At 45.7% G+C, this 27,796-nt stretch overlaps 1 protein-coding gene across 1 annotated transcript in view; it reads right to left on the bottom strand.

Annotated features, from left to right (window-relative positions):
- Positions 1-3,064: 3,064 nt before the first annotated feature.
- The window catches only part of LOC309558696 (uncharacterized protein), a gene marked incomplete at both ends in the record, with an annotated part of 160,368 nt that continues 135,636 nt past the window's right edge, over positions 3,065-27,796 (bottom strand). The window contains 4 exon segments of the mRNA XM_082261754.1: positions 3,065-4,455; positions 5,164-5,698; positions 6,992-7,468; positions 7,471-7,775. Coding sequence (XP_082117880.1) covers positions 3,065-4,455; positions 5,164-5,698; positions 6,992-7,468; positions 7,471-7,775 — 2,708 coding nt within the window.

Below are 27,796 nucleotides of genomic sequence, written 5' to 3'. Positions count from 1 at the left end.
CAACACAGACAGTGCTGACAGGGGAGTCTCTTCCGCCAAGCCATTGTAGTCTCCCGGTGGGAGGGGGCAGAAGGAAGCCATACCCGCCGGGAGAAGACAGTGATTATTGCTAGCAGCTATACTAGCTGCTAGCGATAATCGCATGCAAAATCTGGCACGCTGGTTGTACCAAAGTTGATTGATCAGTCAACTTGGTACTTTCAGCCTGCCTATTCATGGTTCGAATTTAAGATGGTTACTGCTGAACTGGCTGAGATTTGAACCTCCGTTGCCTCCTCCAGATCTCTAAATTCTTTTTTTTCCCTTTTTTTTGTGACTACTAAAAAGGCTACGTTTATTCTCCATGGCCCCATTGCATGTAAGTGTAGCACCCCCTAGCTATGTTGCTAGAGTGCTAGAATTTTTGGTTTGCCAGTGTAGGTAAATTCAGGCTTGGCTGTGTGTTTTTCTGGGTCCGGGTTTAAATGACTCAGGGAAGCCTGGATGACTCACAGGCAGCATCCCTGAGACCTGCCACTACTTCTGGAACTTGCTGGAAACTTCCAGCAGAATGGGTGTGGAGGTAGGAAGGAGCTGCCTGGAGTATTCTGAGGGCCCTGACCAATCCCCAATAGATGGGCTGGCAGGGGGCAGGCCTCCTTTAATACTCAGGGTCAGCTCAGCTGGGGGCAGTGGAGTTTGGGTGGAAACTGGAGATGGGGTGTTAGGCTGTCTGTGGCCCTCTAGGGTAACACCCTAGTCTAGGGGGGTGACCTCAGGCTTGGGCGTGGAAGGGAACCTCTTCACGACACACGGAGGTGTCCTGACCAGAGGCACGGGAGCAGGTGGAGGACAGGAGGAAAAGAGTGCCATGAAAATCTCTAGGGAGGAAGACAGCAAGGAGGGCTGGTGAGTGAAACAGTCAGAGAAGACTGGGAGGCATGTCTGAGAGATCTGGGATGGATGCAGAGTCAGTCTGGAGTCTTAGCCAGGAGGGCTAGGGAAAGGGGCAGCTGTATCCAGGTGAGATGGCAGTGCCTGAAGAGGTGGTGCTGGGTTCAGTAACCACAGGAGGAGGACAGCTGGGCACTAGGACTTTGCTACACAGACAAGGGGCCCGTGGACCCTGCCTGTAAGGGGTATCTGCTACCAGTCTGGCTGAGCTTTTGTCAGATCATCCAAATAGTGCCAACTTGGCCTGGGAGTTGTAGTTCTACAAGCAAGATTTGTGCTGGAGGTAGAGGAGAAGTGTATACACGGAGTGTATATAGTTGTGCCCCTGAAGAGTTCTACTGCTTTGATCAAGTGAGCATCCCATAGTACCCCTATCCATATGCAAGTTTATTCCTCTCAATAAAACATGAAAACAAAGCACTGGACTGTTCTTCTGACTCAAGTGTGCTGTTAAGATGCTGAGTGCCTGGCTGTGCAGGGAGGGGGATCCCTTTCTATTTGCGGCTCCTTAGGGGATGTGCTACATAGGAATGTAGCCACCCTTGCTTCTAATATGAACTGGGGCAGTGGTTGTTAACTTATGAGCTAAACAGGGCCTCAAATACGGCTCCTGACAAAGGGTCACACGTAATGCTCAGTATATGTAAAGCTCGAGAGGACTGTCAGAAACTGCAGACCAAATAGAGGGTCGGAGAATGTGGACATGCTACATTTTTTGACTGGGGATATACTGCAAAAAACAATACAAACCTGTTTCAGGGGAAAGAATTCCCCTTTCTTCGGGGGTTCAGGAAAGAGTAAAAACAAGGCACTGGATGCAGGTCTTCACCTTGTAGAAAATATAAATTTTTGAGCCTTATGGCTTGGGTTCAGCAGCTCTCCACAAAACAGGGGGCACCTTAGAGGGAGGGGACACCCAGAGTGAGAAATCAATATATAATAATAATAATAATAAAATAGAGCACCAAAACAACATGTTTGAGTCCAAAGTCTTTTACTGATTCCACAAGAAAGTAACAGGCAACCAACACCAAAAAAACCTTTGTTAAGGCTACAAGAAATACAGAAGTTGGAATAACAACTATAGGATGCATTGGTAAACGAAGAATAATTATAATCACCAAAAAGATGATCATCAGTGAACACGCTCAGGACACGCTATCCCTTAAGCCCCGTACACACGTACCGAATGTCGGCCAAACGATCTCTTGTCTCTTGTCTTGGTCTTTTGTCCGGTGCTGTCCTGTCGGCTGAAAACTGCAAAAGACTGAATTTTGTCGGCCAACAACAGCCGACTGCAGAAGTGATGTCATGTGATGGTTAACTTTCTATGTGTTTTTTCTTCTCTGAGCATGCCCAGTCTTGCTAATCGGCTGTTTGTCGGCCGAATTCTGTACTGACTGGCGAACAATCGGCCGTTCTGGTGTTGGCCAACAAAAATTTTAATGCCTGCACACCCGATTCTGTTCGGCCGAAAATGCGCTGTCGGCTGTCGGAAACATCATACTAACAAGCCTACAATCGGCCGATCGGTCGTCGGCCGAATATTTACGGCCGACAATCGCTACGTGTGTACGGGGCTTTATCCAATCCCATTTCAGGCTTTCTAATGTATTCTCTTGCTCTTGATTTCATTACAATCCCTTCACCAATACCTGCAAATAAAGGAATCTTTTCCCCAGAAATGCATTCTTTTTGGTTGAAAATGTAATCTTTATTTGCATAAAAGATATACAAAAAACAATACTTTTGTCGGGGTACATTCTCCCCTGTACTGCGACGCAGCGCATAAATACACTACATTACAATACATTTCCGGTCATACTAATAAATACATTCAATCACATACATTCATTCTGCGGTATGATGCCTGATGTGGTGTGCGGAGTAAGGATACCCCGTGCCATCACATCATGCATGACGCCGCAATACCCCTGAAGCATGAAACTAAATAACAGTGTCTATACGTTACGTTACTCAAACTGTATCAATACTAAAACATTTCAAAAAAGCAACAGGTGTGATGGGGGTTGGGAGAGTGGGGGTAGGGGGAGGGGGAATGAAATCACAGGCCCGAAGCTTTATTGAATGGACAAAGACACACAAGGGAGAGTGGGGTAAGGGGAAATCTTCAGACCTCCTCTTCCTCCATGAGATCCATCAGGTTATAGTCTCTGAGCAGACTGTGGATCAGTCTGCGACAGTCCTCAATGGACATCCTCTCCCTCTGGTGGATAAGGCGCTTTCTGGCGCACCATAAAGCGTCCTTAAAGCAGCACAACACCCGCCAGGCGTTGTCAATGTCCTCTTGGGAAAAAGTCCCATGAAAAAGTCCATTCAGCACAGCAAAATGTGTGATGGCAGTCTGTGGGACAAAGTCTCTCAGTTCAGGTTCCAAGGCCCTCAACAGGCTCTGTGCAAATGAGCACTCCCAGAAAACGTGAAATGACGTTTCCTCATGGATGATACAAAAGGGGCAGTGCCTGTATCTGCACAAGTTTCTGGCATGCATAAATGTCCTGAGTGGCAAACCCCCCTGGACAGCCATCCACGCCAGATCTTTATGCCTGTTGGTGAGTCTCTTTGAAGAAACATTCCTCCAGACCACTTTGCAAGTGGCTGAAGGGAGGCCTGGAACAGTCTCAGCAATGTCCGATGCTCTGATCAACTTGTAGATAGTTTTTGGCTTCCACAAGTCGGGCTTAACTCCATGCAGCCCCAGCTCCTTGATGAACTTGAAAGTGTCCAAGTAGTACCAAGGAGTGTCCCAGTTGTAGGGGATGGAGCTGTCCCATTTGTCCCATCCAAGGGACCTCCAGAGAGGCAGGAGGAAAAAACGGGACATGGAGTTGCCTCCAGAGTCCGAAGTTCTGTCAATCAAAGTTCTGCGGATGCAGTTGCAGGCAAAGAACACCCCCAGTAACGTTGCGATGTCGGGCACGCCCTTACCGCCCTTGAGGGGTTCTTTGAACATGACTGCTCGCTTCACTCTGTCCATCTTGGAGCCCCAGATGAAGTGGAACACCGCCCTGGTGATGGCCTTGCAGGTGTTGACCCGGGGGGGCCAGGCCTGGGCGAGGTACTGCAACACAGGGAGGATCTCGCTGCGGAGTACCAGTGTTTTCCCTTCGATGGTGAGTTCTCTGAGGCTCCATAGTCCAAACTTTTGTCTCATCTTGGACAGTCTCTCCTCCCAAGACTTCAGGGCTGCGCCCTCAGCTCCAAACCAAACTCCAAGAATTTTGATGAAGTCCGCCTTGATGCTGAAAGGGATTGATGCAGAAGAAGGCAGGAACCACTTTCCGAAGAGCATGATCTCTGACTTCCCGCAGTTGACTTTTGCCCCTGAAGCTTTGCCGAAGTCCTCACAGGTCTGGACGAGCGAGTCGATGGAGCGCTGATCAGCACAGAACACCGTTACGTCGTCCATGTAGAGTGAGCACTTGGCAACCCTTCTGTCCGGTCCCGGTGCGGTGATCCCTCTGATCTCTGGGTTCTGTCGGATGCATTCGGCAAAGAGCTCTATACAGCAAACAAAAAGCAGAGGTGAGAGAGGGCAGCCTTGTCTGACCCCAGAGAGAACAGGGAAAGGGTCAGTTTTCCAGCCATTCACCAACACCGTACTACAAATGTCATTGTACATTACATTCACATACGAACAAAACATGTCCCCAAGACCAAACCTGCGCAGAGCTCTGCACATAAACTCATGGGAGACACGGTCAAAGGCCTTTTCCTGGTCAAGACTGACCAGGGCCGCGTGCACACGGCGGCCTCGAATGTACTGGACCGTGTCCCGGACAAGCGCAAGGCTGTCCGCAATCCTGCGCCCAGGAATGCCACAAGTCTGATCCGGGTGGATGATCTGTCCGATGACAGATTTCAGCCTGTTGGCCAGAACCTTGGCGAGGATTTTGTAGTCCACGTTCAAGAGAGAGATGGGACGCCAATTTTTCAGATCCCCTCTCTCCCCCTTACGCTTATACAAAATCGTGATCATCCCCTCCCTCAGCGACGGAGGCATTGTGCCCTCCACCACCATCTCCTCGTACAGCTCGAGCAGGTCCGGGCCAACGAGATCCCACAGCGCTACATAGAGCTCCGCTGGGAGACCGTCGCAGCCCGGGGTCCTGCCTTGCCTAAAGGATCTGACGGCAGAGTGCAGTTCCTCCAGCGCCAAGGGGGCGTTGATTGCCGACATACCTGCAGGATCAATTTGGTTAGTGATACCTGACAAGAACCTGTCGGCCTCAGCCGTATCTGTTTCTTTCGGGGAGTAGAGGTTGGTGTAGTAGTCGCTGACCACTTGCATCACAGCCTCCTTCCCCTTCTGGAGTGTTCCGGTCTCGTCCCGCAGCTCAGACAAGGGAGTGTGTCCTGAGTGGAGTTTCCTGAAAAAGAAAGAGTTACATTTCTCACCTTTCTCAAGGTTCTCCACCTTGGAACGGAAGACGAGGTGCCTGGATTCTTCCTCGAAGTGTCCTTTCAGGCTCTTCTTGGTGTCCTCCAGGTCCTGCCTAACGTCCCAGCCGCAGTGGTGAAGGTCCTGCAGGGACTGCATCTGACGTTGCAGTCTCCTGAGTTCCCTCTTCCTGGCACACACTTGCTGGCGTCCCCTTGCCTGAAAGAAGCTGCGTAGCTTGACTTTCACAAACTCCCAGTAGTCGCTTACCTTTCTGAAGAACCTCTTGTCCTCCTTCCAGGTAATGTAGGCCTCCCTGAGTTCCTCCAGCAGTTCCTCATTTTCCAGCAGGGTACCATTCAGCTTCCAGGAGCCCGGACCGGGGGCAAAGCCCTCGCCCAGGTCACCCCGAAAGTGAATGGCCCTGTGGTCAGAGAAAAAGCAGGGGACCATTGAGAACCCGCGATGTCTGACTGTCTTGGAGGTGAGCACGAAGTCTATCCTAGAACGCACGGATCCATCAGGACGGCACCACGAATAGTTCACGGAACCTTTCCCTATGGATCCCACGGCGTCCTTCAAGGAAGCCTCCGCGATCATCTCCTTGAGCAGCCTAGACGTGGTGTCGAGCTTTGCGTACATGCTGGAGCTGCGCCCATCCTCCTCAATCGGACAGTTAAAATCACCGCCGATTACTACTGCCCTGGTGGTGACGAGTTGGGTCCGCAGGGTCTGGAAAAGCTCCAGTCGCTCATTCTTATCTGGGGAGGCGTACACGTTGATGAGCCTAACTGGCTCTCCCGCCCATGAGCCGTCTACGACCAAAAGACGGCCACAGACAAGCTCCTGGACGGAGTCAACCGTGAAACGACCACCCCTGACAAGAATGGCTACCCCTGCAGACTTACAATCGACACCCCCGGACCAGTAGGAGGGACCATGGGTCCACTGGGAGGACAGATGAGTGTACCTCCTCGAGAAGGGTAGGGCACACTCCTGGAGCATGTAGACCTCACTCTGCTGAGTGGAAAGAAAAGTCAGCGCCACCTGTCTTCTAGACGCATCCTTGATGCTCCTAACATTAATGGAAAAGATGGAGATCTCTGCCATCATGTAAAGGAGATGAAGGGGCTAGCTAGCAGGTGGGCTGAACTTACCTCCCCTGAGGGGGGGGTGGTTCTTCCACTGCCTCTTGTGCCTGTCCAGTGTCCTGGTTCAGGCCGTTCTCCTCGAGGATGCTGTCCATCAGGTCCTGGGTGAGGTCAGTCTCTGGGGGAGCCAGATCCTTACCTTCCTGCATTTCTTCTTCTTCATCCCCCGCAGACTCAAGGTCCTCGAGGTCCTCCACCACTGGGTCCAGTCCAGCGATGTCATCTTGCTGGGCCACGGTGGGCCGCTTGGTGGGTTCTTCAGTTGTCGGGCTGTCTAGGTTCCGTTTTCGGCCTTTGCTGGTGGGGGGTGGGGTGGGGGGGGGGCGGTGGGCAGGGTGGGGAAGTCCTCCATGGAGGACAGGGCGGGGGGGGGCTGGGAGGGGGGAGGGGCAGGGGCAGGTGAGGTCACCTCTGACTCAGGGGGGTTGGGGAGGGATGGGTCGGAGGAGGTGGTAGGGGCCTGGGGAGGGGGGGACTCACCAGTGGCTTTCCGAGGTTCCTTCGCAGTCTTTTCCCCTGGCTTCTTTTTCCCAGCGCTGTCTGGGGCTCTGCCCTTGAGCAGGGCTCCAGCGTAGGACCGGGATCTCTGGGGGCAGTCTCTGTAGACGTGCTCAGCCAATCCGCAGAGGTTACATGTCTTGGACCTCGGGCAATCCTTGGTCTCATGGCCTGTAGCCCGACAGAACCTGCAAGAAGGTTCCTGACAGGCAAAACTTACGTGACCCTGCATGCCACACCTGCGACAGGTCTGGGGCATGTCTGCGTAGTAAAGGAGTCCTGCGGAGGCTCCCAGAGAGAAGCAGGGCTTCAGGTGTTGGAGATCCCCCGAAGGCTCTCTCCTTAACCTGCAAGAAACTGCCCACTTACCTGTCCAGAAGCCATTGACATCGAGGATTCGGACTGGGTCTTTGGCCACGATGCAAAACCTCTGGAGGTAGGTAGCGATGTCTTTTGCTGGGGTATGGGGATTCCTCATGGACACACTGTCACCCGCCTTTCATCCCGTTGAATGGGAGTGTTCGCAACAAAGTTGCGGAAAGGGGAATCCGGGCCACAATTCTTCACCGCTTCCCAGTACCTTCTACAGACCTGTAGGGACACAAAAGTTATATAAAATATACCTTTCATGAAGGTCTGTACGGACAGGGTCTCCGCCTTGCTGAACCCCTGCTCGAGGATCATTTTCTTGCCAAAGATTTCCGGGGTCATGTCGGGGATTTTTCCGTCCACCTCCTTCAGCTGCAGCACCACTGTCTGCCTCATCCAGGGTTCCAGGGTAGGAAGCCCGTCTGCGGACCTGGTTGGCCTTGCTGAGCCCGGCTGGCTGACATTGGCCGGGGTGGGGGTGGAGGTTGAGGCGACTTCTCCCGGAGTCTTGGCAGAAGTGGCGGGGACATGCTTCTTCTTCCCAGTGCTCTTCCCCATGACGGAGGAGTTCGTCGGTAGTCGCTTCAGGAGAACTTCGGCGGCTTCCTTCTTATTCCTCGGCGTCTTCACTCTTTCGCAGCCTTTAAAAAGGCCCTTGTGCGCCTACTGCCCGAAGGTAGTAGCGCAGAGTGGGGGGGGAGGAGGGAAGATCGCAATCTCGTTCCTTGTGGGGGCTAAGCCTCTAACCCAATAGCAGCGAGTAGGTGAAGCTGAATTTAATCAACGATCCTACAAGGCCGAGCAGAGGGTACCCCACAAGGACCAAATGGCTTGGATAGATACAAATGTTTCTCAACGTCCTAGCCGTAAAGCAGAGACACCCCTAAGGGCTAAAGTCGATACTACACTTGATCTTAGCCAAAAGGCCGAGAAGCGATCCCCAGAAATGCATTCGCTGTACTTAATGCATACTTTCAATGAATTTCAAGCAAGAGGCACTCCTCACCCCACACCCAAAATGTATCTGTCTGTTTAGCGATTTGATTATTGTGATCAGAGAAGTAGCAGCCTAAAGCCAGAACTGGCTTTATACCTCATTTGCATCATAAACGTATCTCTTGCAAGAAAAACGCACTGTATTCTCTATTTATCAAAACCAATTTTTACTCTGATTCCAGTGCTATCATTTAACTCCTAGACATGGATGAATGAATGGATGTCAGTCTGGATGAGAGAGCAATTTTAGGCAGGTTGCATTTGCATGTAGGTTGTCGAAGGTAACACCCACATGTGATGCTGAGTCTTTATGATTGAAAGAACTGAAATCCAATGAATGAGTGGGGCAGACCAAAGATAGTCAGCCTGATGAGAAATCGGCTAGATGATGCTTGATGTCATTCAGCTTCTTGTGCAAACTGTAAAGCTCACAGTATACAGCGAAATCACATTATAGAATTCCAGCACAGGAGAGGAGCCTGTACAACTGAGCAAAGCTAATAGTGGCCTTACACAGTTTGATTTTTGTTTTTTAATTTACGCAGCAGCGCTTTACATATATATTGTACATTCACATCAGTCCCTTCCCTCATAGAGCTTACAATCTAAGATCTCTAACTCACATTCATACATATTAAAGAGGAAGTAAACCCTCCTATGCAACTTGTACCTATAGGTACTGTAAATATCTCCTAAACATGTACCGTTTAGGAGATATTTACTTTGCATGCAGCCAGTGACATCACTGACGCATGCGTTTGAAGGAACGGCCGCTCGTGTCGTTCCTTCAGAGCCCCGTGCCGTGACCGTCGGCTCCCGCGCGAATGCAGGGAGAGACATACAGGGCATTGTTTTCTGCAATTACCTTCCTCTGCACTGATCACCCCCTCCATTATCAGATTCCTCTTTTGCCCTGCCACCCGGGCCCCCCTGTATGCATGATATTGATACAGTCAAGACACCTATAAAATATAATATATATATATATATATATACAATACTTATACTACTGTTTTACTTTTTAGACGCATGACATGCATCCACTCCTGAAGAAGCGAATCATACTTTGTGAAACGCGTAGAGTGCATTAAGATGCGGGATTTTATTATGATTTTCATGTGTATGCTTATATTGGTAATTTATCATTGCTTTATTGGATCAGTCAAACATGTCACATGGGTCAATTTATAAATGTAATTTTTGCTATTTGTGCAACAAAATCATTAAATTTTTATAGTATGTAATTCTACTTTGTCTTTATAAATATAAGTGTGGTGCCTCATATAAAGTCCCCCGGCAAATGTAGCCACTTAGGTGGCTTTTCTGTTTTTGCTCAATATTTTAACTATCGCCACTGTGCAATGTATGTTATTTGAGATTAAAGCACCTGAGTGAGCTTGGATCAGACATTCTTATGTCCATCTAGATTCTTACCGGATTGTGTATCTAATTTTTTTCACTGTTTAACGGAAAATATAATATATTGGTACCAGAGAATTAAAGCCCAACTCAAGCCCAAATGTTTTCACGCTTTGGAAAGAATAGGGAAGGGTTACATTTGATATAAGCTGCTGTTACTGACCTGAGCATTACCCACACAATGCTCAGTGGCGCAGTGCATTGCGGTCATTCAGCATGCCCCTGATAATTTGGGTGTTCGTCAAATGGGTAAACAGCCAATGTTCAGCCCGAACTCATGCTCAGGCCAAATGATTCGCCCAACTCTAGTCTCACCCCACTCTGCACATACACAGTTGCCCTATTTTATAACAATGTGCCAAAAAATCTGAGCCACTAGAGGCCAATCTGCTGACACCATAAAAATGTACTGCTCCTCTGGGGCTCTGGGCTTCAGCAAAATGGCAGCATTCAGGAAGAAGAAACAGGAGCGATGTTTGGACAATTTACCGCACACACTAATTTTGGTAGCATAATTATTATGTGGAATGTATGTTCCTTGCTAAAGAACATTATTTTTTATCAAATTGTTATGGGTAAAGTTCCGCTACAACTAACCTTTAACCTCCAGTAAAAAAAGAAAGAATGTATGAAATAGGACCAGATGAGGGGTAAAATACAATGGGCTTTAATATTTTGTGCCCCCAAAAGGAGAATTGCAGTCTTTAAAAAGCACTGGATTCCAATAATTATATATTCTGCAGAGAACATTTTACTGTAAGAATTTTAAAAAAGTTTTTTTTTTTTTTTTAATCATACTTACATAGGTGGATGCAGCAGCTGTTCCCTGCCTGCTCTAAGGATGACAACTGAGCTATCAAATAATACTTAACCAAGGGGGATGCAGCATCTCTTCCCTGTCAGCTCTAAGCCTGAGAACTGAGTATACAAATCATACTTACCTAGGTGGTTGCACTCTAAGGTTGACTCTAAGGCTGAGAACTGAGCGATCAAAGACGCTGATTGCTCGGCTCTCAGTGTTCCGTGAGCAGAGAGCTAGTAACTGTCAGTCACTGGCTCTCTGCTCTGTCCCCCCGCACTCACTGGAACACTAGGCTGTGGAGGGGGTGGAGGTGGCTTTTTTAGGCTCAAAGTGGCTCCCTGACAGGCTAAACCGGGTGCCGGTCCAGGCATCTGGGTATATCCCGACCATATGGTCGCAATCTTTCCCTAGGCTGTACCAGCTATGTGACGTCAGCCGACAGCGAGCTTCAGCCTGCTGTTTGCTGAAAATGGGTCACAGGAGTGTAGAACGAACTATACTTCTGTGATCCATAGAAGAAGTACAGTCAAATGAGATTTGGTTGTACTTTTGCTTTAATTAGACAAAGCTTTAGCGCTTGTTCACACATAGTGCAGTGACTGTCATTTCTCTGCATCGGGTAAACACCAGATGCCGCTAAGGCACATAGAAAACAACTGTTTTCAATGTGCCCTGTTCAGTCACATGCTGCATGTTACCACAGCACACAGGTTGCACAACTGCGCAACACTCTGCGCTGCTGTGCAGAGACAAGAATGAAGTGTCACTTTGTGCCCTTCAACCACTTGCCGACCAGCCGGTGCAGTTATACATCGGCAGGTCGAAAGCGATCATGTGGGTGTGCGCACGCTGCCAGAGGCGCATGCCCACTCGCCAGCAGGGAAGCCGGTCCAAGGGGCCGGCGGCCATAATTGGCCCGTGATCTCTCCCCGTGAGGAGAGAATGGCGGTCTGCTGTTGTAAACACAGCAGACCGTTGTTCTCTCTGGAATCAATGCAGAGTTTCTGTGTTCCTCCTATTTAGGAACACAGGTCTCTATATTGATTTCACAAGCCAGCCCCCCCCCAGTTAGAAAACACACCCTAGGCTTACACTTAACCCTTTGATTGCCCCTAAATTAACCCCTTCCCTGTCAGTGTCATTATTACAGTAACAGTGCATATTTATTAGCACTAATTACTGTAGTAATGTCACTGGTCCTCTCAAAAGTGTTAAAAATGTCAGTTAGGGGTCCAATCTGTCCGCTGCAATGTCGCAGTCCTGCTAAAAATCATTGATCGCCACCATTACTAGTAAAAAAAAAAAAATTACATAAATCTTTCCCCTAGTTTGTAGACGTGATAACTTTTGTGCAAACCAATCAAATAACACTTATTGGTATTTTTTTTTTCCAAACATATGTAGCAGGATACAAATTGGCCTAAAATGTTAAATAATTTAGATTTTTAAATTTTTTTGGGGAATGTTATATAGCAGAATGTGAAAAATATTGTTTTTTTTTTAATGAAAAAATTAGATTTAAAAATGTATTTTGGGAATGTTAAATAGCAGAAAGTGAAAAATATTGTTTTTTTTTTCCACAATTGCCGCTCTTTTTTTGTTTATAGTGCAAAAAATAAAAATCGCACAGGTGATCAAATACCACCAAAAGAAAGCTCTATCTGTGGGGAAAAAAACAACATCATATCTATTTGGATACAGTGTCGCACGACCATGTAATTTTCCATTAAATTAACGCAGTGCCGAATCGCAAGAAAAGGCTTGGTCATTAAGGGGGAAATCTTCCGGTCCAGAAGGGATTAAAGAAAGTTATAAAAAAGGAAACCATTCCATGTGCTGAAGCACGCATCGTACCACTCCTTCACAGGCGATCATGGCAGACAGAGCATTTAGCATGCAGACAGTGTGAACAGGCCCTTAGAGCTCACAGACGCAGCGGTCCATACACCGTAAAAAGCAAGTGTATGCAAAGTCTCTAGCACTGCAAGGGAATGCTTATCATTTGTTTATTGTGAAGACGTTCTCTTTGCCTTCTGTGACGCTGTCTTATCAATACACATGTGATTCGCATTAATTTTGGGTGCTGGTGATTGGCATCTTTGTATCTGGTTTTTGGCATGGCACCAACCGTAGCATTCACTTTAAAGTGGAGTTCCAGCCATTTCACTCACCTGTCCAACGGTCCAGCGATGCGGCCGCCCGAAGCCTCGATCCTCTCCCTCGGCGCCGGCATCACTGCTGTGGGCACCCGGCTGTGACAGTTTGCGGCTTCACAGCCGGGTACGCACTGCGCATGCGCGAGTTGCGCTACGCGCCGTGATTGGCCGGCAATCTTCTGGGACCTTTGACATGTCCCAGAAGATTGCAGGGAGGGAGGGGGAGAGGAGAACTTCCGCTCAGGGCGCCGCGGCGCTCCGAGCGCAAGTGGGAGCGGGCACCTGTCAAAACTAGGTACCCGCTCCCCCCCCCAAAAAAATGACATGCCAAATGTGGCATGTCAGGGGGTTGGGACTACCTAAAGCGGAAGTTCCACTTTTGGGTGGAACTCCGCTTTAAGCACTCATCATTAAAAGGTCAACTAGTGGTAAGAGTGCACCTTCTATTTGCACTTTATAGGTGTGTACAGCCACCTGTACAAATCAATACCTGGCTGTAGCTGTATGCTTGTAACTGCATATCCAAGCGTTTATGTGCTGAATGGCCTTAAACACAACCTGTCTGCATGCAGGGTGATTCACATCTATTCCTGTATGCATATATATTCTGTGTGGATGAGTGGTTACCAGCGTTCAGCTGCAGCCTGTCATTGATTTGTATGGGCAGCTGTACGCAACACTTGTGACCCCTGGGTGCAGAAATACCCTTGCTTTTTACACTGTATGGACCTCTGCGCTTATGTGAATGAGCCCTTAGAACATACATTTATAATACTTATCACATACTTGCCAACTGTCCCGTTTTTGCCGGGACAGTCTCGGCAAATAGGAGCCTGTCCCGGGTAATTTACATTGTCCCAACAATGTACTTATTTACACTTTGCACTTTATTTATATTTACATTTTTATGTACGGTCACACCTGAGCACATTTGACAGGAAATTGTGATGAGAATTTTAAACTTTAGGCAGAAGTAGTGCCGCTGAATGGGAGAATTATTCCAACTCTGCTACTTTGGCCTCAATTTAAAATTCCCTTTTCAATTTTGTGTAATTATCTCTTTATTGATTAGACCCTATAATCTGATTATAAGTAGGCGGAGAATAATTATGTGGAGTGGGTGGAGCTCCAGGCAAGTGGGTGTGGTAAGTAATTGATAGCTGTGCTGCAAAGTGTCTCTGTAAATTTTTTTCAAATGTTGGCAACTATGTTACCATGAGCATTTCTGTTGACTCCAGTCTACACTCTGTTGCAGAGCTGGAGCCGAGGCTAAAATCTTCACCATCCAAAGCACTAGGGATGCACCGATCTGACTTTTTTGGACCCGATATCGATATCTGGCGTTGTGAAATCGCCGATACCAATACCGGAACCGATTCAGAGCTACACACAAAGCAAGCGGCTACAGTACAGAGCAAAGCCGCTCTGTGCATCTGATATCACTCCGCCTGTGAGCCGGGAATATACATACTACTACTGCACCAAGTAAGGGATGGCTGAGCCGTTACTAAGCAAAAACCGGATGGATCGGTCAATGTTACCGATCCCCCGATCCGACGCCGATATCCGATCCGAATATCGGATCGGTGCATCCCTACAAAAGACCCAGGTGTATCACATACAGAAGATTCTAGCCATGGCTTTAACTTTGCTAGCGAATTAACACTTTAGTCAACAGAGTCGGCAATAGTAGTTTAAATACATTTCCTAAAGCTGTATTTGATTAAACAATATAAATATTACGACAGTGTCTCTTTAAAGCAAAATGTCAGGCAAATATTGTAAGATATATATATTATAGATAATATTATAATATAAGAAGAACACCAAATAAATGGATATGTGTTTATTTAAATTCATTAAAACGTCATTAAACCCATGTCCACAAGCTTTAATTTATACGTAGTGTATGGCATCATTAAAATCAAGTTCAGTGTATTGGTGAAGTAGAAGGCTTGTAAATACCTTTTTTTAAAGTAGTTTTAAAGTCATGTGATCCTTCTCTATTTTTTCTGTGTATCTATGTGCAGTTTGAGGGAGGAGCTGTAATGGTCACTTGATTGATTAAAAAAAAAATCCAATCTAAATGTAAATAGCATTATGTAAATTGAAATACAGGAAAGCAATGCCTGCTTAATTTATGGACATTGATGGACATTGAGGTTTATTATGGGCCAAAACGATCTTTGTAGTCTTCTCAGTTACCCAGAGTCATACAGGGCGGCTCAAGGATCATGATTGACAGCGGAGCATTTCCTCATTGCTCCACAGTCTATCATTTCTGTCTATATAAGTATGTGAGTAGAGCTCTTGCAGTTAAAGTAGAACTATAGGCAAAACTTTTTTTTTTCCATTTTGGATACATGGATACAGCTAGGAGGGTTATAACCCCCGTCAGATTTATTTCTCCATCTGTGTCCCATTGCGGAGATTTCACTTCACTTCCTGTCCCATAGCCAAACAGGTAGTGAGAGGAAACCCTTTAACCACTTGCCGACCGCCGCAAGTACATATACTGCGGCGGTCAGCCCCTCACAGGCAAAGTGACGTACTGGTACGTCACTAGCCTGTGAGGCTCTGGGGAGCGAGCGCGCGCCACCGGAGGCGCGCTCCCGTGTGGTCACAGACCCCCCCCGTGCGTGTGAGCGGCGGACCTGATGTGACAGCGGGAGAAAGGCAGGCGGCTGATGTAAACAAGCCGCCTGTCATTCTCCCCTGTGTAGGAACAGTGATCATACGGTTCTACTATGTAGGACCGTTGATCATTGTTCCTACACCTCAAGCCACAGCCAATCACAGTTAGAATCACGCCCCTAGGGACACACACAGCCCCTCCCTCTAAAAAAGTTAACCCCTTCACTACCAGTGTCATTTTGCAGTAACAGTGCATATGTATAGCACTGATTACTGTAGTAATGTCACTGGTAACCCCAAAAGTGTCAAAAATGTCAGTCAAGGGTCCGATCTGTCCGCCCCAATGTCGCAGTCCCGCAAAAAAAAAATCGCAGATTGCCGCCATTACGCGTTAAAAAAAACAACAAAAATTACAGAAATCTTTCCCTTTGTTAGTAAACGTGATAACTTTTGCGCAAACCAATCAAAATACGCTTTTTGCGATTTTTTTTACCAAACATATGTAGTATAAAACAAATTGGCTGAAAATGTTAAAAAATTTAGATTTTTACATTTTTTTGGGGGGGAATTTCATATAAAAAAATGTGAAAAATATTGCTATTTTTGCAAAATTGACGCTCTTTTTTTGTTTATTGCACATGATCAAAAAATCGCACAAGTGATCAAATACCACCACAAGAAAGCTCTGTTTGTGGGAAAAAAAGGACGTCAAATTCGTTTAGGTACAGCGTCGCACGACCGCGCAATTGTCCATTAAAGTCACGCAGTGCCGAATCGCAAAATACCCCCTGGTCAGGAAGGGGGTAAAATCTTCTGGGGCTTAAGTGGTTAAAATCAAGGGAATTTCTTTGAGGCCGCTAGGTCACCAAAGCTAGTGTACCCATGGGAAGATTTCCCCTCTATTACTTTTCTGAGGACAACTCAAAATTTGGGAACTTTTTATTACTTTCACTTTCAATGATAATGGAAAACAGGGCCAATAGAGAGGGTGAATCTCCTTAACGGGGGCACAGACAGCAATAAAAACCTGACAGGTGTTCTAATCCCTCTCCACTCTATCCAAAACTAAAAAAAATGTTTTGACTTTAGCTATATTTTCAGTTATTGATTAAAAATCATATTAAATGTAATAATATTATATGAAATGAAGCCATGAAAGTAATGCTACTTACGTTGCATACTTATATCAGGTTTTAATTACTCACATGATCTCCAGGGCTCCACCCAAATATTTACATAGTCAGCAATGGTAAACAGTAGAGCAATAAGAAAATGCCCTTCTGTCAATCCTGATCCCTGAGCCACACCATATGGCATGCAAAAGTGTCACAAGAGACAGCTTACTGAGGAGGAACAAAAGAATTCAGAGCATGTGGAGACTGAGTGGCAACGCAAAAGAGTGCAGACCACCCACAATTGTGTTGTCACTCTGAATAGGGAACTGGCATGATCACCAGATAGATACAACTACAGCACAACCGTTATAGGAAAATAAACAGCACACTTTATCAGATGTAATACTCTAACTCTACAAAAATCTCTTCCCCATCCTCCTTCTTTCAAGAAACGGTCCCAATGTAGTTTTCACCTTAGGTATTTTCCAACACTGCACTGAATGTCCTCCTTCAGTCTCTACCACTGATCCTCTTCCACTTCCTGCGAAGATGCCCTCTGGGGGTGTGTAATCAAGGCATTCTGGACTCATATTATATGAGAATAATGGGGAGAAGAGCATCCACACCATTATGTGGTGCTATTTTCAGAATGATTCAGGTCTGTCAACCTAAAACCTAAAAAAAATTTGGGTGTATCAGCACAGGAGATATATATTTCTTTGGTTGCATCTCTGTATCCCTTTGGATAGGAAGCTCATGGATGAGCGCCTATGGCAGGTTGACCCCAATACAGGTACAGCATATGGTGTATTTTATACACATGTACTGTTTGATATATTGTTCTTGATTCAGCTACATATGGCTACAATGATGTAAACCCTTTTTGTCCTGCAGGTGGTCCCTAGATTGCAATATATTTTTTGACCTCATACACACCCGTCTAGCAGCCCCCCCCCCTTCTTGTTGAACACAGAAATTTCAGGGTGGCGGTTGTAAAAATATGTTATTCAGGAAATTATCTGGTTGATATCCATGATGACAATGGCTGCCCCGGTGGGTCTGTGAAATTTGCCCTATGCACGTGTTCTCAAATGACAAATTTGTAAGTCCACAATTTATTTGAACACAACAAGAAATGTTTTTGTGTTTGTGTAATTGTTCTATGGTTTTAATATATGTTTTTTCATATTTAACAGAAACAAAGGCTGATCTACAGTCTGGTCTTGATAAAGCTAAGGTCTGCGAAACGCGTCGACACATTGGCTTTATTAACTTTCTATCACTGGAATGGGGTCACCTCATGGTAATCAAGTGGGGTATATAGGATCATCCCTGTCTCCCCACCAGGAGCAAGTGTCCTTTGTTCCAGTTCTTTTTCACATGTCCTGTTTCACTGGTTTTATATTTTGTATAGTGTGATGTTGTCATATGTTTGTTTTGGAAATATCTTCTATATGTTGATATATGTGTTTTGTCCTTTTTAAAAATAAGTATTGAATAATAAAAATTACACATATTTTTTTTACTATTTGGTCTCTTGGTTGTGCCAGTAAAGTCCGCCTTACGAAAGGCAGAGCTGGGGTTCTGCCAATTTTTTGCATTAAAAAAAAATGAAATAAAAAAATGCAGGGGAGTGCTCTAGTAGGAAAGAAAGAGTGGACCTGCAAAACCATAAAGTGAAAGAAAACCCTAACTACATCTAAACTTAAAAATGCTCCCTCCCTCCTCAGTATACCTATCCTGCCTATCTTGTATATAAATGATCCGTATACTTGTCAATCTTCAATCCTCTCTGGTCTGATCATGTGATCTTGCAGCTCTGTGTAATGGAGCGCTACACAAAAGTTCTAAATTTCAGGAGCCATGGCATCGCCCATAGGCTCCCATAGCCTAGCTGTTGGTGACGCTCCCTCCTCTTCCCTGTAGCTGCTGCTACCTGACCAGACTGAAGTGGATTAAAAATAGGCAAGTATATATGTAGCAGGTTTTCCAGGCATTGAGCCTAATGTGGGTCTGCCATGGTTACCGGTAACACCTTCAACCCATTTAAGCTGAATACCCAAGTGTGAGATTGGAGACAATGACCTTTCCTGCATCTTTAGTTTGTTTGGTTTATTTGATAATGGGGATAGGAGAAGGGAATGAGTGGGATACTCCTCTGGCTCAATTAGGTACAAATGGGACACTTTGCAGGAAAAATGCCTTTCTCGCTGCCTTGACGCTGGCTGGATGCCGACCAATGCTTGCTGGAGCTTGAAAAAAACACTGACTTGCGGTACTGTACTTAAACATGACTTCTGACACTCAGGTTAGCTCAAATGTCCTGGACTGCACTGAGACTTGACTCCTGACGCTCTGATTAGCTCAAAAGTCCTGGAAACATCTCCCTCCAGTCCTTCCTGACTAAGGTAGCCTCTTGGAACTGCTTGTGCTGCTGCAACTCTCAACACTGTACACTGCACACTGTACACTTTAACACTTTAGGGCCCAACCGCTGGTGCCCCCTTTTGCACTTCAGGGTCCTCTCACTAGGCACCCCCTCTACACTTCAGGGTCAATGTGGGCACCCCCTTTACACTTGCTCCTGCACCGGCTAGCTAGCTCCTGGATCCCTCTGACCTTCACCGGAGTGGTCCCCTCTCGCTAAGCAGACCCCTAGGGGCAGTTTGCAGTACTCACGAACTGGGAATGCTTCCCTGAAACCTTCCCCTATGCTCTCTGGCTCCCCCAGTGCTCTCCACCCCCTGGCTTTCCCTGCCTGCCCCCCCAGTGCTCCCTGTCCCCCCCAGTGCTCTCCACCCCCTGCGCCTTCCAACCCCCCTGCAATGCTTTCCAAACCCCCTCTTAATTCTCTCCAGTCCCCCCCCCCCATGCCCTTCAGCTCCTCCAGTGCTCTCTGCTTCCCCTGTGCTCTCCGGCCCCCCTAGTGCTCTTCTATCTTCTATCATGTCTGCAGTCTCTGACTATCTTTTGTATCATGTCCTCAGTTTCTGACCATCTCCTGTATCATGTCCTCACTCTCTGACCATCTCCTGTATCATGTCCTCAGTCTCTGACCATCTTCTGTATCATATCTGCAGTCTCTGACCATCTCCTGTATCATGTCCTCAGTCTCTGACCATCTCCTGTATCATGTCCTCAGTCTCTGACCATCTCCTGTATCATGTCCTCAGCCTCTGACCATCTCCTGTATCAGGTCTGTAGTCTCTGACCATCTCTTGTATCATGTCCTCAGTCTCTGACCATCTTTTGTATCATGTCCTCAGTCTCTGACCATCTCTTGTATCATGTCCTCAGTCTCTGACCATCTCCTGTATCATGTCTGTAGTAACAAAAAAGGAAAAAGTGGAAAGCCACAAGCACAAATAGCAGTACCACCGACACAGAATTAGGAAATTATGTAAATATCGGTGTCCTGGTAAACCCCTTCACTCACAACGGTGTCAATTGTACAGCGCAAATGAGTGATACTCTTAATGGTAAAAGGCATATAGAAAAAACAGGGACAACCAGAACCAAGGAGGGGGAAGGCCCTAAAGCACCATATAAGAGTAAACGGGGTATAAATGAAATAGTTCCCTAAAAAAATACTGACACAGAAATATATCAAAATGACAATAATTTATTAGAAATACAATGTAATCCAATGTGAAAGAAAAAAAGGAACCAAACCTTCCCCTTGATCACAGTAAAAAACAGTCTATATAGTCATTAAAAACAAGAACACATGCACCCCACACACATACTGCTGCGAACCACCAAAAGAGCATATATAGAATAATTGATAACTAAGATAATCAAATCAAAATCATGGGTCAAACCAGGGCTATCACACAAAGCCAATCAGTGTCAGGACCCTTACACATGCAAGGATGGACATCGGCTGAAACCAGTGAAGGATCCAGGCACTGAGCTAAGGTTGATGAATAGCCGCTGGGTAGATACACACACGCAGGCAGACCAAAATTGCGCATCCTAACCAATTCGGCAAGGGACCAGTACTGTCTGGGTGTGGTAAGCCAGCCAACAAGATGGAGCCTGTCTAACACTGGAAGTAAAGCATTACCTCATTAAACAGGAAATGCACAGCAAAGCCATATCTCAAAGAGAAAGGGCATAAAAAGAGGGGGCTCTAACAATTCCAGTGATAGACAGAAAGGAGCCTAGCATAATCACATAAAAAATTCCAATATCCATATAATACATAAATGAATTGGGTAGGTGTGAACTAGGCAATAAACAGGGTATTCATATAACCAGTTCCTTTTGAGAGGCACAACGAGGAACCGATACTCTAAATGGAATGAAGAGAATGATGTCCCACATGGAGAGATTAGATCCCTCCACAAGTGATAAAGCCAATGAGCTATGGAGCTGAAAAGGACACAACAGAGTCAATTAATGATGAAGACTGATACCGTCCATACCGCCCAGCGGGGTACCTTTGGAAAATTAAAATGAAACAAACAAAATTAAAATTCCCAGTTCAATTTGCTAGCCAGTTTGCTTACCAACCAGATTAACCTGTCTAACCGTTTGCGTCAAAACAGGGGTTTAGTTAGCACACATTTGCAAACGCATGTGAAAGCTGCAGGGCCACTTCACGGCTCCCTGTATACCTGCAGTCCTAACTCTAATGAATTTATAAGAGCCTTCACAGTGGAAGCACATGCAAGCTAATGGATAGATAGGGGGCAGGTGAGCCTGGAGGTGGCCCATCCCTCCTAAAGGTAATTGGGGGCATAATGGATGCCCAACTGATGGTATTACAGCAAAGGCATCCAGTATGTCCACTCACCAGTACACATTAACAACAAAGAAAATGGCCTCTGCCCCCACCTATAACTGGCCTTCATAGCAAAGAACACATGGAAGGCCAACGCACATGAAACAAACAAAAGTAAAATTCCCAGTTCAATTTGCTAGCCAGTTTGCTTACCAACCAGATTAACCTGTCTAACAGTTTGCGTCAAAACAGGGGTTTAGTTAGCACACATTTGCAAACGCATGTGAAAGCTGCAGGGCCACTTCACGGCTCCCTGTATCCCTTCAGTCCTAACTCTAATGAATTTATAAGAGCCTTCACAGTGGAAGCACATGCAAGCTAATGGATAGATTTGGAAAATTGCATGCCAGAGAGTGCTTCTCAGTAATTTGCTTCCATCGAACAGCCCAAACACTTTAGAGTGATCCAGTATATACTTCGGAGGTCGGTAAATGTGTAGCAATCATGTAGCACCTGATGCAGCAGGAGTCATAGATCAGCACGTAAATAGGTGCAATATGGTGAGTAACAGAAAACCTCCGCAGATCAGTGCATCCACTCAATGCGGGTCTCCAAAATTGGAAAGCAAATATTTAAAAGTCACGACCACACACTTAGAGCTATACTGCTTCTGAATATTAGCAGAAACTGGAAAACTGTAACTCACAGGATACAATGATGCAAAGTTATCACTAATAGCACTGAAGATGGAACCATTCAGTGCGGGTCTCCAGGGCTGGAATAAAGGATATATTCACCATTGCAGGCACATGTACAGAGTCTGACACTGGAGTTGGCCCTGGATCAAATGGTGAACACTCCAGGAATAGAGGTGGTGGGGGTCGATGCAGAGCCCGTAGGGCATGCACACAAAAAGAGAAGCACTAAAAATGAAGGTACCTCACAGGAATCATAGTGGATGGATCAGCAAATGTATGGTAGATCAGTACCGAAAAACTGCAGAGTCCATGGCATCTCCAAATAGCTCAAACATTAAAGGCTGACATTCAATCTCGACCTCTCATGCTCCAGGCTGACGAGAGCTCAGGTGAGACACAGCAGACAGGTGGACGTCCTGACTAAGCTGATTGGTCAGCGAAATGCATTGACGTCACACCACCTGTCTGCTGTGTCTCACCTGAGCTCTTGTCAGCCTGAAGCATGAGAGGTCGAGATTGAATGTCAGCCAATATTCTTGAAAACATTAAACAATTTTGTGGGTGTTTTTACATTTTAAAGTTGGGGGGGTTGCCAGATATAGGATCCGCCCCGGGTCCCAAATGCTCTAGGTATGCCACTGGCTGACAATAAAAGTTTTTTGACCTTAATGCAGGAAAATGCATTAAGGTCAAAAATCTTCAGCCTTTACAACCACTTTAAGTTGAACGTTAAATGCAGGTAAAAAAAGTACCTGGCATCAGTCTCTTAAAATCCCCTGCACAGAATAAGTGGCAGTCGGAGTTGCGCTGAAGTGCTCATGATCTGGCTAGGAACATTCTGACAAAAGGAGAGAATAGCGGAATAGCTCATTTTTTATAGAAGGTCAGTTTTACATTTTGTGACAGAATAACTTTAAAGAACAACCATCACAAAATCACTAAATGAATGCAGAAATGTTTCTAGAATGTAGTCAGGTCAGTAATGTAAACCTCTGACTTTTTGTCATTCTTTTATTTGGATACAGTATGTATAAATTAAATTGACTGCTTCATCCAACCTGGCTCTTATTACCGGAACTGCTGTGTACTTACATGAGATGACAGTTGTCTGGTCTGACCTTTTTCTGATTAGACAACAATCTTGTGTCTATAGAGAGTTTTTCAACTGTCTCCTAGAACATGAATCCTGCTAGAAATTTCTATTGTTCCAAACAATAAGCCTGCATGTCTATCCACCTTTTTCCACTCTACAGGCAGCATAGTAGTGTGCCATGTGGGGAGGTGGGCTTCATGTTTCTTAATTTCATACAATAAAGTATTTTATTATTTTTTTGTTGTTTTTACTGTAATAAGCCATTTTATTAATTTTAAAATAAAATCTGTTTTTGTTTTTTTTTCCTTTCAATTTCATACCCAAATGTTTTCTGCATATAGATGTTGCAGAGATTTAATATACTCATAACTGTTTGTTAGCAACAGTTCATTATTGCCTTTAAATAACAACACTATAATTTAATTCAAAAATACCAGATCTCGTGACACATTAGAACAGATCAACAGGCCACCCATTACTAAACTTGGCAAGAAAACAGTTTGGCTTCCAATAATGTATGGAAGAGTTCCCGTTTATCTCTGTCCTCCGTGTACTAGTCAGTTCTATTTTTATTGTGACTGTCAAAAACAACAGAATTAACTTAATTCATTTAGATTTAGCATATTTATTTTCATTAAGGCAGGTAATTCTTGCCAAGATGCTGCAGTCTGTCAGGGACACTTAGGAAAATGTTGTCTTTTTTTTCCATCTGCACATGTGAAGCGTAAAACAATGCACTCTTTATAAATGGTCTCTGTCAAGAGATTTAAAGAGAACCTGTGCTTTTTGCTTCCAGAAAAAATAGTATTCACACTACCTGCTGAGCGGCATTATCTGAGCATATAACTGATTGGGGCTCCTACGTTCCCATTACATTTATGTAGATGAAGAAGATCAGTTTCAAAACTGTTACATACAGAATTTTTGGAAATTAATTATATTCAGTGCCATCTTAAGAGCATTAAAGGGCCCCGGGCAATGCAGTGCACTGGGGCCCCGCCTACACAATCACCCACGAGAATAAAAATTCAAATTATCGATAAGGCGATATTTATTGGTACAGCAGTGCCAGTCTAATGACAGCTTCCAAGTTTGGCGGCTGGGTCTGGTGAACACACACACGGACAAGAGTCAGACACGACTGTCTTATGTGTGCCTGTTCCCGTGGAGGCGGACAGGCATTCCTGCAGATGTGGGCTCCCCCTCCACGGACTAAGTGGCCTGACAGCAGCGCAGGGCCGACAGGCGCTTGCCACCTGCTAATTTCAGCGGCGGGAAGCACAAAGGAATTGGGACTAATGCTTGGCTGGGGCTGGGGCTGGGTCGCTGGGCAGGTGGGGCCCCCGGGCAACTGCACAGCGTGCCCATTTGGTAAGATGGCCCTGATCATATTCCACTATGGTTGTGTGACAGGTGAAAGTATTCAATTTTATGTCTAATTTAATGTCCACGTAGCAGCTCTGCACTGTTGAAAGTTTAAGCTGGGCAACTGTTTTTTTTCATTTTTGGATAGAGTGGGAATAGGTTAAAACCTAGGCTGGGTCTGTACTGAGATTCAGGGAGTCGGTTACAGAGATTTTCTCCCTGTCCTGTTGATGTTAAACTAGAAAGGAAGTGGGAACTCTCCAAAAGCAACTCAAACAGAATTAAAAACACTTTTTAATATAAAGCTAAAATCCCAGGAAGATTTGTATTATAGGGCCCATCCACTTGAAGGTTTAAAGTTTAAAAAAAAAAAGACAACAGGAAGATATTAGGTAAGTGACTCATTTCAGGGGTCAAGCAATTCCCCTTCATCAGGTCTTAGAAGATGAAAGATGGAAAAGTTTCCTATAGGATAGGTTTGTGCTTGTAGAGCTCATGTAGGCTACACAAATTTTTGGCCTTTCTGAAATGTGTTGGTACTTTAAATGTTCTTGTTGTCTCAATTTAATCAACAATAAATGATGATGGACTCTTAAAGTGGTCCTAAACAGTAATGTGTTTTTGCCCTAATGTGTTCTTTGCATTAAAGCAGGGTTCCAGCCTGTAAAAAAAAATGAAAAGTCAGCAGCTACAAATACTGTAGGTTACTTACCTGCCCTGGGATCCCACAATGTCGGCACCCTTAGCCGATTTGTCAACTGGCTTTGGGTGCAGGCTCCGGCTCACACGCAAGTCACAATGTGCTTTCCTGCTGCCTTCTGGGACCTATGGGGGGATGGGGGGAAGGAGGAGGGGCCGGAAATTTTGTAGATTGCCGCGATCACCATGCGGTGAGCCTACCAGGAAGTGGAAGCAGGTACCTGGTTTTGACAGGTATTCGCTCCCCCCCAAAAAGTGTCAAGTGTGGCAGTGAAGGAGGGGAGGGTGCGAACAAGAGGAGCTTTCCCTTTTGGGTGGGGCTCCGCTTTAGCAAAAAAAAACCTTGCACTGCCTGTTACTCTCCCTTCTACTCACTGACACTTATCTGAGTAGTTTATCAATGAAGCGCTCTGCCCAACTGCAAGTCTTCACTCCCCTCTCCCTGTTCTCAGAGGCCATTGGCTCTAGCTGCTGTATATCAAATCCTGTGAGGAGGAAGTAGGGGCAGGGCTACATCATGCTGTGTGTGTGTGTATAGATGTACACAGCCTGGCTCAGGAGCAATGCCTGCACCCTTTTTGTGCGGTGCAAATACAAAATGAATGGGCTCCAATTGCATTGCAAACAATCACATGTAATTAGAATAGGAATGTGGTGCGTTTCCAATCTGAATCATCTGCGGTTTCCTGCATCGCACAAGTGTGAACCCAGGCTTAGTTTCACTGTAGGCAGCCATACATGGAATTAAATTCGATGTTCAGCAGGGACTGGCCAAATTTCTATCCATGTAAGGTCAGGCCGTTTGTACAGAAGTTGATCTAGCTGGCAGCCCTGAACAGTGTATCTTGATGGTGGGGAAGTCTTCCTGCTTTCAGAATACAATAGCTTAACGGAAAGGATTCCTCTATTCACATCGAGTGAATGGATGGGGAAATCGGGTCTCTTTTTCAATGATGAATGGCCTGCCTTAAAGGTTAAATTTACCTTTAAAAAATAATAAATGCACATGTTTTTGCAGGTAAAAGAAGATACAGCCTTTCGGTTTGAAAGCTATAGGAAATGTTAATCAACTATGAGCGCTCATCACCGTCCTTGCAGTTTATTAAGAACTACAAGTGGTCAACTGCAGCGGAAGACGGGACTTGTAGTTCATTAATGATGAAGTTTTGTGGGTGGAGCCCAGCACAGCTGCGCTGTTGTTAAATTTTGACAGCAGGTGCAGACAGAGCTGAGGCAAGGATTTTTGTCCACACAGATGAAGGTGCATTTTGCCACCACCCCCCACCCCCCTCTGAATTCTCCCTACTAGATACTTCTCACATTGAGGACATCTCTCCAGATAACCCTACCCTGATCACATGGCCAGATACCCCCTCCCACTCTGATCACACCGCACAAATACCTCCACCCTGGTTACACCCCCCAGATACCCCCCACTCTGATTGCACCCCCAGATACCCCCACTCTGATCATATTCCCCAGATACCCCCACGCTGATCACACCCCCCACATACCCTCCTACTCTGATCACAACCCCCATACCCCTCACTCTGATCACACACCCCCCCACTCTAATTACACCCTCCACATACCCCCCAACTCTGATCCCACCCCCACATACCCCCCCTCTAATCACACCTCCCACATAATCCGCCCACTCTGATCACACCTCCACGGGACCGCCATCAGGGGGGGACAGCCCATACACATTTAGAGGGTCTGAATGTCCCGAGGGGCCCCAACCAACCAGTTGTTGCTGGGTCCAAACCCCCCCAAAGCATCCTGCTCAAATACCCAGTCAGCATCTTTGCTGCCACAGTCACGCCACAACAGCGCAGGCTGTGCAGCAATCAGAACTGTCCCTGAATGTACAGCGCATGAAAGCATCCGCCGCTCCCCACTGTTCCCACTGATAGCGTGTGGTTGCTAGCAAAGGGGGACTCTGATGTAAGGGGGAACTCTGGGGTCCCTGATTAACCACTTCAGCCCCAGAATGTTTTACTCTCTTAATGACCAGGCCATTTTTTGCAATACGGCACTGTGTTACTTTAACTGACATTTGCGCGGTCATGTGATGATGTACCTAAATACCATTGATGTCCTTTTTTTTCCACAAATAGAGCTTTATTTTGGGGGTATTTGATCACGTCTGTAGTTTTTATTTTTTGCGCTATAAACAAAAAAATACAATTTTGAAAAAAAAAAAAAAACAATATTTTTTAATTACTGCTATAAAACTTTCCTAATAAAATTTTTTTTAAAAATCGAATTTCTTCATTAATTTAGGCCAATATGTATTTAGCTACATATTTTTAGTAAAAAAAAATCCCAATAAGTGTATATTAAATTGGTTTGCGCAAAAGTTATAGCGTCTGCAAAGGATGGGATATTTTAATGGAATTTTTATTTATTTATTTTTTTACTAGTAATGGCGGCGATCAGCAAATTTTAGAGAGACTGCGACATTGCAGCAGACAAATCGGACACCTAACTGACACTTTTGACACTTTTTTGGAGGCTGTTACTGTACTAATGACACTGGCAGGGAAGGGGTTAACATCAGGGGCAATCAAAGGGTTAAATGTGCTCTGACTGGGGTAAGACAGAGATCGGTGTTCCTGCTTAGCAAAAACACAAGATCTCCATCTTCTCCCCTGTCAGGACGGTGATCTGCCTTGTTTACATAGACAGATCGACGTTCTGCCTCTCCTGGAAATGATCACAGGTGGCTGGCAAATCA

Source organism: Pelophylax lessonae (assembly GCF_965119305.1).
Source record: "Pelophylax lessonae genome assembly, chromosome: 6".
NCBI classification, from domain to species: domain Eukaryota; kingdom Metazoa; phylum Chordata; class Amphibia; order Anura; family Ranidae; genus Pelophylax; species Pelophylax lessonae.
This window is presented reverse-complemented; position numbering and strand designations above follow the sequence as displayed.